Source organism: Microcaecilia unicolor, chromosome 11 (assembly GCF_901765095.1).
Source record: "Microcaecilia unicolor chromosome 11, aMicUni1.1, whole genome shotgun sequence".
In the NCBI taxonomy this organism is placed as follows: Eukaryota; Metazoa; Chordata; class Amphibia; order Gymnophiona; family Siphonopidae; genus Microcaecilia; species Microcaecilia unicolor.
This window is the reverse complement of record NC_044041.1, coordinates 109,210,819-109,224,066: the sequence shown is the minus strand read 5'-3', so window position 1 is coordinate 109,224,066 and position 13,248 is coordinate 109,210,819. Positions and strand designations below refer to the sequence as shown.

The following is a 13,248-nucleotide window of genomic DNA, read 5'->3' as shown; positions in this document are numbered from 1 at the left end:
TGTGTGATAGTGAATGAGCAAGTGTGTGTGACAGAGTGAAATTGGTTGCGAGTGTGTCTGTGACAGAGTATGTGTATGTGAGAATGAGTGTGTGCGAAATGAAACAGGTGCTAGCTAGGTTTTCCTCAGAGTGCATGTTTCAGAAAGAGTGTGTGTGAGAGATGGTGTGTGTGTGTCAGAGAGAGAATGAGAGTGAGAGACAGAGTGTCTGTGTGTGTGAGACTGTGAGAGAGGGACAAAGAGATAGAGACTGTGTGTGTGTGTGACAGAGAGAGTGTGATACACAGAGTGTGTCAGAGAGAGCAGAGTGTATGTGACAGACAGAGAGTGAGTGACAGGTCTGAGGAGCCCCCTCATCCCCTCCCTCTCCCCTGCCCCCCTGCACCCACCCATGTGCAGCGTCCCTCTTCTCCCCCTGTCTCACCTGCAGCCACCCATGTCCAGCGACCCTCCTCTCCCCCTGCAGCCACGCATGTGCTGCATCCCTCCTTGCTCCCCTGCCCCCCCTGCAGCCACCCATGTCCAGTGACCCTCCTCTCCCCCTGCCCCCCCTGCAGCCACCCATGTCCACCAACCCTCTTCTCCCCCTGCAGCCACCCATGTCCAGCGAGCCTCCTGCCCCCCCGCCCCCCCCTGCAGCATCCCTTTTGTGTCCCCTGCCCCCCCCTGCAGCCACCCATCTGGTCTCAGGACCCCCTCCCCACCTCCCTCTTCCCTGCCTCCCCTGCAGCCACCCATGTCCAGCGACCCTCCCTTCCTGCTCCCCCTCGGCGCATCTCCCAAGCCCCTACCCCCCCCCCCAATTGGCGCATCACCCAAGCCCCTCCCCCCTGGCACATCACCCAAGCCCCTCCCCCCCTCCCCCCGGGCACATCAACCCCCTTGCCACCCGCTGCTGCCAATACTAACGCTGTCCGGCCGCTGCTGCTTCTCCTGTTGAGCAGCAGCAGCCGGTATAAAAAGAAAAAAGCAAAAAAAAAGATTTTTTACCTGAAACGCGCCTCCATAGTCAGCCATCTGGCATTGGCTGTTGTCTCTGCAGCCGCTCCTCCTCTCCCCTCTGACGTCGCGGCGCTCCTCCGGGGTCTTCCTACAAGGGCAGTGACGTCAGTGGGGAGAGGAGGAGCGGTTGGGGAGAGGAGGAGCGGCTGCAGAGATGACAGCCAATGCCAGATGGCTGTCTAGGAAGGCGCGTTTCAGGTTTAAATTTTTTTTTTTGCTTTTATCTTTTTGTACTGGCCGCTGCTGCTCAACAAGAGAAGCAGCAGCAGCCGGACAGCGTTAGTATTGGCGGCTGCGGGTGGCGAAGGGGTTGATGTGCCCAAGGGGGGGGGGGGTAGGGGCTTGGGTGATGCGCCGAGAGGGGGTAGGGGCTTGTGTGATGCCATTCGCTGAGTGTCAGTGCTCCGCCCTCGACGTCATCACGTTGTGACGCGAGGGTGGGGCAGACACTCATGGAGAAAAAGCGATCTACACCACTTCAAATTTAGAACATTGGGAGAACTGAAGCTTCATTAGAACGCTGGAGGTGCGTTTTATACAGAGAGATTTCCTGTCAAATTCCCATACATTCCTACTAGCCAGGTGTGATGGAGTGCATAGGAAACTGCCAGTCCCCTTTAAGAGGCCTAGCTCTAGAATATTCAGCAGGGAGGGCATGGTTCAGGCCTGGGAGATAATAAATCTGGGGAGGCCCTGAGAAGGAAGGAATAGCTCTCCAACATATGCCTCCACAACTTATAAAAACCAGAAGGCTGGACAAAGAAGGAAAAGATGACATTTCAGCGTATAGGGCATTGCAGTAATCCAATCGCACCAATATCATGCTCTGCAGTAAACATCTGAAGTCACAAATAGGTATCATCAGTTTCAGTTTATCATATACAGATGTTTAAAGGCGATTTGAATCACATTGGTTCAAATAATAGGAATATGTAGGGTGAAATCACTTCACAGGCATAAAAAATCCCTCGGAACAAATCTGTTAAAGCTGTAACCGAACCAGCTTTTAAAGACCCTAATCCCCAAAAATGACGTAAACATAAATTATTTTACTTAAAGCTGCTTCCATTGTTGACACACACCAACTGTGGCCAGAGTTTCACCAGTATGGCTGTGTCAAGGTATAATAGTGTCAGCTCTTAACTGTATTAGTCTTCTTTGAATGTCTAAAGATTTTTGAAATGTCTTTACAATTTGCTGCAACAATTCTGCTTCTGACTTTTCATGAGGGCTTGGAGAAGCGTCTCCATTTTTGGCCTGCATCGCTTTCGCCATTAATGCACACTGTAAACTAATAAAATACTCTGCCTATTTGGCACTACCTAAACATCTTCTGGTTCTTCTCTAGGACAGGGTTAATCCCTCTAGCCCAAGTATGTGCTGCTGTGCTATAGCGAGTCTCAGAACTCTGGCAGGGATTAGTGGGCTTGCCCTTTTCTTTGAAACTGTAAAGTGCAAATCTCACCCCTGTCCCAATATGTGATAGTGCGAGTGGGAGTAGGGTGCGGAGCCTCAACAGACAGAAGCCTTAGTGTAATAGGAAAGCAAAACTCTTATTGACTTGTTCAAACCAAGTATACACTGATGTCTGTTCTCTTCACAGATCTGGTGGTGTTCAGGAGTAAGCCAAGAAAAATGGTCTTGCAGTTTAGTTCCAACCTTAATAAGGGACTGGCTTCTGCCAGGCCCCAAAAGTCAGTTTGCATAGAAATATCAGCTTGGAGTTTAGTATCAAAAAAGAAAAGGGTCAGGAAAGGTAAAAGGGTCTCCTGCCTTTCTGTGGTGCAGTCAAAGTGGTTTACATTCATTATATGCAGGTACTTAACCAGGCCAGAAGGGTCAGGATTTTCACAGTGTTCAAATGAGAACTTTGTGTAGGCAGCAATTTCATTATGGAATGCACTTCCTGACCAACTCTGCCTTTGTGGCAGTTTGACACAGTTTAAAAAATCCTTAAAGACTTGCTTATTTGTGGCAACCTAATTTTGAAGCAGTTATAGTAGTCATGTGATGTAATGAACAGATTGATTTTTTTTTTTTTTAGTTTTGTACGTTAGGTGTGTAATCATTTTGTAATTTTGACGGTATTTTGATGTGTATGTTCATAACTGGAAACCACCTAGTTTATAGGTGGTCTATAAATTATTTAAATAATTTCTTTCTTCCTTAACACAGAAGTGGAGGAAGAGTTCTGAGGCTTTTCCCCCCTTGGATTCTTCTGTACTCTATCGAACAGAATTTTGATAACATAAGTACTATCAGCCTGTATGGTAGAGAGAGTTATTTTTGGAAAAGCTCACTCTGAAGATTAACAGAAGCATTAATAAACAACTTAGGAGGTACTAAGGAGAGCAGTAGTCAGATATGTCATTGCACTAAATCACCAGCATCCTTTCCATGCAGGTCCTTGTTTGATGTTGTCACTGGACATTGGATCGCTCTAGAAAATAATCGGTATCCTTCTCCTCAAGAAACACCAATGAAATCAAGCTGAGTCTGTGTCTAAGGGTGCATCATCTCATTATCTCCATAACTCACACTTGACTCCTCTATCACATCTCATCTGCTACCCTTTAACACACCACAGCCTCTTGATTATCCTCTAGGTGGAGAGATGTACTAGTGCCACTATCCTGCCAGTGGGTAACTGCTGTACATGTTGTCTTTACTTTCATCCCAGTGCTATCTAACTATATGACTCTACATTGTAAAATAAAAAAACAACCCTACAGCATATGTCTTAGTGGCCCCACTTCCTCAGCTTACATTGGTCTCTTCCAGCACATCCTGGAGCTCATGGGATTCAGCACCAGTTAACGCAGCCCCCATATCACTCAGGTAAATTGGATTATCCACAACTCTCTGGCCAGCCTGCATCATCTGGAGCACCGACTCCCTGCAAAGAGGAATGACAGTACTGTCAAGTCAACAGCCCACCAACTGGGAGAAAGTCTATAGGCAAATGCCAGCAGTAGCTGAAAGAGAATCTAGGCTACTAGTTGAAACAAAAAATTATAAAAAGTACTAGTGGTTAAAAAAAATAATAAAAGTTAGCATGGCATCCAAAATAAAACTAAATCCCATAACAATACTGCACCTCTCTCTAAGATATGCTTTCAGTCTGATTTCATACAGTATTACAATAATCTAGGTCAAAAAGGATTAAGAACTGCAAGAAAGACTGAAAAAAGTACAGGCTCTAAAAGATGTATTTCCTGGCCAAACTCAATTTGAAAAAAGGTCAGAAACACAACAGAGTAAATCTGATCATGCAGCATAACATGGGAATCAATTCTGAGACTTAAACTTTCAAGAGTCTAAAACAGGCAGATACAGAACTTAAAAATGGCTGTATTGCTCTACAACTCTCGTTCAGACTTTCCCAAGTACAGAATCAAAGGAGCAACCGCAATGAGAATTGTGCAACTCTTGTACACAAAAGTTCTGAGCTGAATCTTGACCACCAAAAATCATTGCTGTTTGATAGATAAATACGATTCAATCCAGGCATGCATAGTATGTTCAATGCCAAAAGCTTTTAATCATCCAAGTACAGTCTGATAAGTCAAGGTACTGAATGTGGATGACATCAGGAAATAACAGTTTAGCTTATTATCCGTCCACAGTGGTGTGCTAGAGCCGGCTCGCACCAGCTCGCAAGAGCCGGTTGTTAAATTTTTTGGCATATTGTGAGCCGGCTTGCCTCTCCTTCCTCCTGAGCTGCAGGGTCACAGATTTCCAGCGCCAGTGCTTTTTTTGTGCCGGTATGGCATACCAGCACCTTTTTTCCTAGGGCCGGCTCCCCTGCCCACCCTCAGCTCCCCGATAGCCCTCCTTTCCTTCCTGCCGCCGCTCTGCGTTTAAATCTTTTATATTACCTCAAGTCGCGGCGGCAGCAGACCGGCAGTGAAAGCAGCAGGCTTGCCTCCAGCCTTCCCTTCCGTCTCAGTGACCTGCCTTCTTCTGATGTATTTCCTATTTCCGCGAGGGCGGGACACTGAGAGGGAAGGGAAGGCTGGAGGCGAGCCTGCTGCTTTCACTGCCGGTCTGCCGCCGCCGCAACCTGAAGTAAAATAAAAGATTTTAAAACAGGATGGCGGCAGGAAGGAGGGCTATTGGGGAACTGAGGGCGGGAAGGTGAGCCGGGGCTGGGGTTGGAACTGGAACTCAGGGGCTGAAAAGGGAGGCAGGTGGAGGCTGGGGCAAGTCACTGCACATGAATGGGAGGGGAGGATAGGGGCAAAGGAGAATCGCCTGGACCGGATGGTATTCATCCTAGAGTACTGATAGAACTGAAAAATGAGCTTGCAGAGCTACTGCTAGTGATATGCAATTTATCCTTAAAATCGAGCATGGTACCGGAAGATTGGGGATTAGCCAATGTAACGCCCATTTTTAAAAAAGGTTCCAGGGGACATCCGGGAAATTATAGACCGGTGAGTCTGGCGTCGGTGCCGGGCAAAATGGTAGAGGCTATTATTAAAAACAAAATTACAGAGCACATCCGAGGACATGGATTACTGAGACCGAGTCAGCACGGCTTTTGTGTGGGGAAATCTTGCCTGATCAATTTACTTCAATTCTTTGAAGGAGTAAACAAACATGTGGACAAAGGGGAGCTGGCTGATATTGTGTATCTGGATTTTCAAAAGGCGTTTGACAAGGTACCTCATGAAAGGCTACAGAGGAAATTGGAGGGTCATGGGATAGAAGGAAAAGTCCTATTGTGGATTAAAAACTGGTTGAAGGATAGGAAACAGAGAGTGGGGTTAAATGGGCAGTATTCACAATAGAGAAGGGTAGTTAGCGGGGTTCCTCAGGGGTCTGTGCTAGGACTGCTGCTTTTTAATATATTTATAAATGATTTAGAGATGGGAGTAACTAGCGAGGTAATTAAATTTGCTGATGACACAAAGTTATTCAAAGTTGTTAACTCGCAACAGGATTGTGAAAAATTACACAAGGACCTTACGAGACTGGGAGACTGGGCGGCTAAATGGCAGATGATGTTTAATGTGAGCAAGTGCAAGGTGATGCATGTGGGAAAAAAGAACCCGAATGTTAGCTACGTCATGCAAGGTTCCACGTTCGGAGTTACGGACCAAGAAAGGGATCTGGGTGTCGTCGTCGATAATACACTGAAACCTTCTGCTCAGTGTGCTGCTGCAGCTAGGAAAGCGAATAGAATGTTGGGTATTATTAGGAAAGGTATGGAAAACAGGTGTGAGGATGTTATAATGCCGTTATATCGCTCCATGGTGCGACCACACCTTGAGTATTGTGTTCAATTCTGGTCGCCGCATCTCAAGAAAGATATAGTGGAATTGGAAAAGGTGCAGCAAAGGGCGACTAAAATGATAACGGGGATGGGACGACTTCCCTATGAAGAAAGACTAAGGAGGCTAGGGCTTTTCAGCTTGGAAAAGAGACGGCTGAGGGGAGACATGATAGAGGTATATAAAATAATGAGTGGAGTGGAACAGGTGTATGTAAAGCGTCTGTTCACGCTTTCCAAAAATACTAGGACTAGGGGGCATGCGGTGAAACTACAGTGTAGTAAATTTAAAACAAATCGGAGAAAATCTTTCTTCACCCAACGCGTAATTAAACTCTGGAATTCGTTGCCGGAGAACGTGGTGAAGTCGGTTAGCTTGGCAGAGTTTAAAAAGGGGTTAGACGGTGTCAGGTTCTCAGGTTCGGAGCCCGCGGGGCCGGGCTCTGGAGCAAACGTGAGCCTTTGGGCTGCTGAAGAGGAGCGACAGCAGCAGGCAAAACCCACCAACCAACGCTGGGCAAGCACACCGGCACCCAGCGAGCCGGAACATACGGACTGGAATCCCCCTGACTGGAGGACACAGGACTGGAACACACACCGGACCGGAACACACTGGACTGGAGCACACCAGACTGGAACACACTGGACTGGAGCACCCCGGATTGGTCCGTACAGCTTCACCTGCACTTAGCCACTGCCCCCCAAGGGTTGAGCCCTTGGGTTCAAGTGGCCGGCAGGACTTACCGGATACCAGATGACACAGGGACCAGGACTGAAAACAGAAGTACTCCTAAATCCTAAACTGACCTAAGAGCTCCCAAGCCCTAAACCAGCAGAAGTGTTCCTAACAACAAACTAATAAAAGGACTTCCTAAGCCCTATACTAACAGGAGTGCCCCTAGGCACTGACCTAACAGGAGTGCTTCTCACAGCACCAAAAGGACAAGCAGGGGAGCCACAAGGAAGAACAGGGAAGCTAGAAGCTAAACACATAAGCTAATAATGGTGCTTCCTAAGCACCAAACTCAGCAGACCTAACACAGGTGGCTCTGAGCACCAAGCTACAGAAGCTCTACAACTCTAAACTAACAAGGGTGTTCCCACGCACCAAACAACCAGAAGAGCTCCTAGCACTAAAAGGGAAGACAGGGGAGCCACAAGGGGAAAAAACAGGGAAGCTAAACACGTAAGCCAAAAATGCTTCCAAAGCACCAAACACAAACAGCAAAGACTGCAATGCTTCCAACAGCACAAACACCAGAAGTACTTCTAACAGCCAAATCTGCAGTGTTCCTAACAACACCAAATCCTGAAGTACTTCTATCAGCAACAGAGCTTCCAAAGCCCTACTCACAGCAATGCTTCCAAAGCACCAAGAGGGAAAAGCGGGGGAACCACAAGGGAAAAGCAGGAAAGCTAAACACACAGTCACCAGTGCACACTGCACTAACACTAACCTGGACCTAAAGCAAGTAGCAAAAGCAAACGTTGCAAAGGCCCTGAAGGGAAGAACACCACTTCCTTATCAGGGCCCTCCCTGATGATGTCACACTCCCTAGACCAAGGCAGACAGCACACTGAAACCAAGAGAGGCCCAACACACACCAGTGCAGCACCGTGAAGCACTTGAAGCCAGTACACCCAAGGAGAGGTAGAGCTAACTCAGTCCACACACAGCTGTAGTAAAGTGAAACAATTAGGGTCATGCTGCTGGAAGCTGCCAGCATAGAGAGAGAGAGAGAGCTAGCTCAGAAAGGCCAGACAAAAGAAACAGAAGCCAGATGAGAAGCTGACCACCAGAAAAAAGGTAAGTTTGAGAGGGGTTCTGACCACGATCATAACAGACGGTTTCCTAAAGGCCAAGTCCATAAACCACTAGTAAATGGACTTGGGAAAAATCCACAAGTCCAGGAACAACATGGTGAAATTAGATCTTACCTGCTAATTTTCTTTCCTCTAGACCCTCCAGACCGGTCAAGACGCGTGGGTTATGTCCTCCTACCAGCAGAGGGAGACTGAGAAACACTGAGCTTTTGAATACTGTATATATAACCTGTGCAGTACATCCACTAGCCAGTATAAAACTAACAAAGCAGAGAAACCATAACACTAACTATAATGAGCAACCCTGTACGTGGACACTGCCAACTGGACACTTTCTTTATTTCTCTTACTGTGTCCCTTTTTGTGTGTGCTTCCACAGGTGGACTACCAACCACCGTCACACCTGTCCAGACTCAAACCAACCAAACTGGTAAAACAGAGTCTGAAACCATAGACACAACAATCAACAGCTGCCAAGAAATATCAACAGACAAAGTAAACCTCCTGGCCTAAAATACATACAGACAGACAGGGCGGGCCTTGAACGGTCTGGAGGGTCTAGAGGAAAGAAAATTAGCAGGTAAGATCTAATTTCACCTTCCTCCACGACTCTCCAGACCGGTCAAGACGCGTGGGACGTACCAAAACAGTAAAGATCCTACGGGCGGGATCCACGAAGGCCAGAGGTCAACACTGCAGCCCAAAAGCCTGCCTCTTCCTTGGCATGCACATCAATCCTATAATGCTTAACAAAGGAATGCAACAAAGACCAAACCGCCGCTCGACAAATATCCAATGGAGGAATCATACTACTCTCCGCCCAAGAGGCTGCCATTACCCTGTTAGAATGGGCCGAAAACTCCTTAGGAACCAAGCGACCTTTTAGCAAATAAGCCGAAGCAATCGACTCCTTTAACCACCTTGCTATCGTTGCCTTGGAAGCTGCCGCGCCCTTTTTTGCACCACCATGAAGAAAGAACAAACGATCAGAAACTCTATACTCTCGAGTTCTGGCAATATAACAATGCAAGACTCTCTGCACATCCAACTTTGCCAGACGACGCTGCTCCGCATCTCCCGCCAAATTACCCAAAACTGGCAAGGAAATTACTTGATTAACATGAAACTCTGAGACCACCTTGGGCAAAAAGGACGGTACTGGCCGCAACGAAACCTTTTCCTTGGAAAAAGTCAAAAAGGGTCCTCTACAAGACAAAGCATGAAGTTCCGACACCCTCCGACCTGAAGTAATAGCCACCAAGAAAACCGTCTTTAAGGAAAGATCCTTGTCCGAAACAGAAACCAAGGGTTCAAACAGTGGCCTCACCAACGCATCCAGAACAAGATTCAAATCCCATGGAGACACCATCCGCTGCCGAGGCGGCCGCAGCAGCTTAACACCCTTCAAAAAACGAACAACATCAGGCCTAGAAGCTAAAGACATCCCCTGAACCTTCCCCCGAAAAAAGGACAAAGCTGCCACTTGTACTTTTAAGGAGGACAAGGCCAGACCCCTGTCCATACCATCCTGCAAAAACTCCAATACATCCGTCACCGACGCACGAAAAGGAAGAATCTGTCTACCTGCGCACCAATGCTCAAAGATTCTCCAGACCCGGACGTAAGCCAACAAAGTAGATTGCCTACGAGAGCTCAACATCGTGGCGATGACTCTGGACGAAAAACCTTTCTTCTTTAACCTGTGCCTCTCAAGAGCCAGGCCGTAAGCGAGAACCGATCCGGATCTGGCATAACTATCGGTCCCTGACACAACACCACTGAATCTGACAACAGAAGAGGGTCCGCTACCGCCAGCCGTACCAGATCTCCGAACCACGGCCGACGCGGCCAATTCGGGGCTATCAAGATCACCCGTCCAGGGTGCCGAGCTATGCGTTGAACTACGCGTCTGACTAACGGCCATGGAGGAAAAACATACAGCAACTCCTGAGGCCAGGGCACCAGAAGAGCGTCGATCCCTTCCGCTCGAGGGTCCCTCCGACGACTGAAAAACCTCAGAACTTGAGCACTGCGGGCCGTTGCCATCAGGTCCACCACGGGAAGCCCCCAGACTGACACAATGCGATCGAACACCGACCAATGCAGAGACCACTCCCCGGGGTCTAGAGTATGCCTGCTCAGGTAATCTGCGTCCACGTTGTCCACTCCGGCCACATGTGCCGCGGAGAGCGCTAGAAGGTGAATCTCCACCCATTGGCATAACAGCGCCGCCTCCTCCGCGACCGCCTGACTCTTTGTGCCCCCCTGATGGTTGACATAAGCCACGGCGGTGGCGTTGTCGCAGAAAACCCTGACTGCTTTCCGGAACAGAAGACTTTGAAAAGCCTGAAGCGCGAACCGAATGGCCCGAGTTTCCAAACGATTGATGGACCACTGAGCTTCTGAGTCCACCGACCTTGAGCCACTTGCCCCAGACAATGAGCTCCCCAGCCTGTTGGACTGGCGTCTGTGACGAGGACCACCCACTGCGGGGCCTCCAACGGCATTCCCTTTTCCAGATTGCTTGTGTCTAGCCACCACCGGAGACTGAAGCGTGGGATTACTGACAGCTGAAGACGAATGTCCAACTCCTGACACAGTGGTGACCAACGACTGAGAAGAGCTAACTGCAACTGCCGCATGTGCGCCCGGGCCCACGGAACTACCTGTATGGTGGCCGCCATCAATCCCAGGACTTGCAGATACTCCCGGGCCGTCGGTGCTGATTCCGCCAGAAACCGACGAATCTGACCCTGCAACTTGCGAATCCGGGGACCCGGCAAGAATACTCGACCCTTCTTGGTATCGAAAAGAACCCCCAGATATTCCAGAGACTGCGACGGCACCAGATGACTCTTGCCGAAGTTCACTACCCAGCCCAGAGACTGAAGAAACTGTACCATCCGAGCAGTAGCCATCTTGCTCTCCGACCTGGACTTGGCCCGAATCAGCCAATCGTCCAGGTACGGGTGCACCAGAATACCCTGCCACCGCAAGGCCGCCACCACTACCACCATAACCTTGGAAAAGGTTCGGGGAGCCGTTGCTAGTCCGAAAGGCAGAGCACAGAACTGAAAGTGCTTCCCTAATACCGAAAAGCGAAGAAGCGATGAGCGGCACGAATAGGAATGTGGAGATAAGCTTCCGTCAAATCCAAAGACGTTAGAAACTCTCCGTCCTGAACTGCGACAATGACTGACCGCAACGTTTCCATGCGAAACGAGGGAACCTTGAGGGCCGCATTGACTCTCTTTAGATCTAAGATAGGCCGAAAGGCATCCTCCTTCTTCGGAACCACAAAATAGATCGAATAGCAGCCCAAGCCACGCTGAGCGAGGGGAACAGGTTCCACTGCCCCCAGCCTGATAAGATGAGCCAAAGTGTCCCGCACTGCTGCCCGCTTGAGCCTCGAATGACAAGGGGACTCCAAGAACCGTTCGGGCGGTAAACTGTCGAACTCCAGTGCGTATCCGTCTCGCACCAACTCGAGAACCCACTGATCTGAAGTGATTTGGACCCAGCTCCGGTAAAAAAGACTCAGACGAGCCCCTACCCGAACCAGAGCCTGGGCCCGCACACCTTCATTGTGAATTACGCCCCGAAGCCTGACCTCCCGCGGAAAAGTCACGCCCTCCGCGACTCCTCCCACGAAAGGACTGGGTGCGCTGGAAGAAGAACCGACCTCTAGAAGACCCACTAGACCTCCCTGGCCTATACCGACGAGCCTCCTTAAACCGACCTCGGGAGGAAGTACCCCTGGAAGCCGCATTAGGACGAAAATCCGGAAGACGAGGGGCCTTGGCATCACTGAGACCTTTCACCAATTTATCCAATTCCTCACCAAAAAACATGGACCCCTTGAAGGGAAGAGAACACAGCTTAGCCTTAGAGGCCGCGTCCGTGACCCAACCGCGTAACCAGAGGGCCCTACGCGCCCCCACTACCGAAGCACGCAATAAATCATAAAGAGCATCCGACAAAAAGGACGATCCCAACTCCAGCTTGGCTAACTCCTGGTCCCCCGAGGAACCAACCTCCACCAAATCATCCGGAAGTTTCACGGCCCAGCGAAAACACGCCCGAGCTACCAGGCCCCCACACACCAAGGCCTGCAAGGCGAGAGCTGACAGATCGAAAGTACGCTTGAGAAATGATTCCAGCCTCCTATCTTGGGGGTCACGGAGAGCGGTACCTCCGTCTACCGGGATTGCCGTGGCCTTAGTAACTGCCGTCACCACGGCATCCACTGTGGGAGCCTTAAAGGAATCCCTATCCTCCTGCGGAAGAGGATAAAGCCTCGCCATGGCTTTCGCGAGTTTACATGGCGCATCCGGTGCATTCCACTCCTGAAAAACCATATCCCGGAGATCCGTGTTCATGGGGAAGGACCGGGCTTTCCGCTGGATACCTTTAACTAAGGGATCCACCTGTCTAGCCTCCCCGATGGCCACCTCTGGCTGATCAAACTTAAGGGTGGCCAACACCTGATCTATAAGCTCCGACAGCTCATCCCTGTGGAAAATACGACCCACCGAGGGATCCTCCCCAGGAATCAAGCACTCCGCATCCTGCGAGCCTTCAAACCCCTCTGGGTCCCCAAGCTCACTAAGCGCCACGTCAGAACCACCCGGAGAAAAGAACTCCCCGTCATCTGACCAATCTACCCGTGGTCTTTTTGCTAGCGAGGTACTAGCCCCCTCCTCCAATTGGGGGGGTCCCGTCCTCCATGCCTGATAGAGGGTCCACACAAACTCAGGGGGAAAGCCAACCCCTCCAGGAGCCTCCGACAGACCTTTTGCAACCAAAACGGGGGAAGCGGGCCCAAAAACTGCCGAATCCGCAGCACGCGCTGCCAACAAAATGCATTGCCCCCACAAGCTCTCTCCCTGGGTATAGTCAGCTCTGCAATTTGGGGGGGGGGGGGGGGGGGGGGAAGCGCAGAGGTGAACCGGGGAGAGAGCCTGTTAAAAATTTACCAGCACACCACTGCTCAAAACTGAAAGGTGCAGGAGTGATATACATAATTCAGTAGCAGCTTCAGTAAGAATAGTGTTGCTGGATTGAGAGAACAGAAAAATACTAGTGGCTGGGAAGGGGGTGAGAGACTGGTGGGCTGGAATAAGGGAAGGGAAAGGACAGGTAGATTG

The 13,248-nt window shown here is 49.7% G+C and overlaps 1 protein-coding gene across 1 annotated transcript in view; it reads right to left on the bottom strand.

The window, feature by feature from the left end:
- The window catches only part of LONP1 (lon peptidase 1, mitochondrial), a 277,190-nt gene that overhangs the window by 153,804 nt on the left and 110,138 nt on the right, over nucleotides 1–13,248 (bottom strand). Inside the window, exon 6 of the mRNA XM_030219602.1 lies at nucleotides 3,769–3,898. Within this exon, the coding sequence (XP_030075462.1) occupies nucleotides 3,769–3,898 (130 nt within the window). The remainder of the gene's footprint in view (nucleotides 1–3,768; nucleotides 3,899–13,248) is intronic.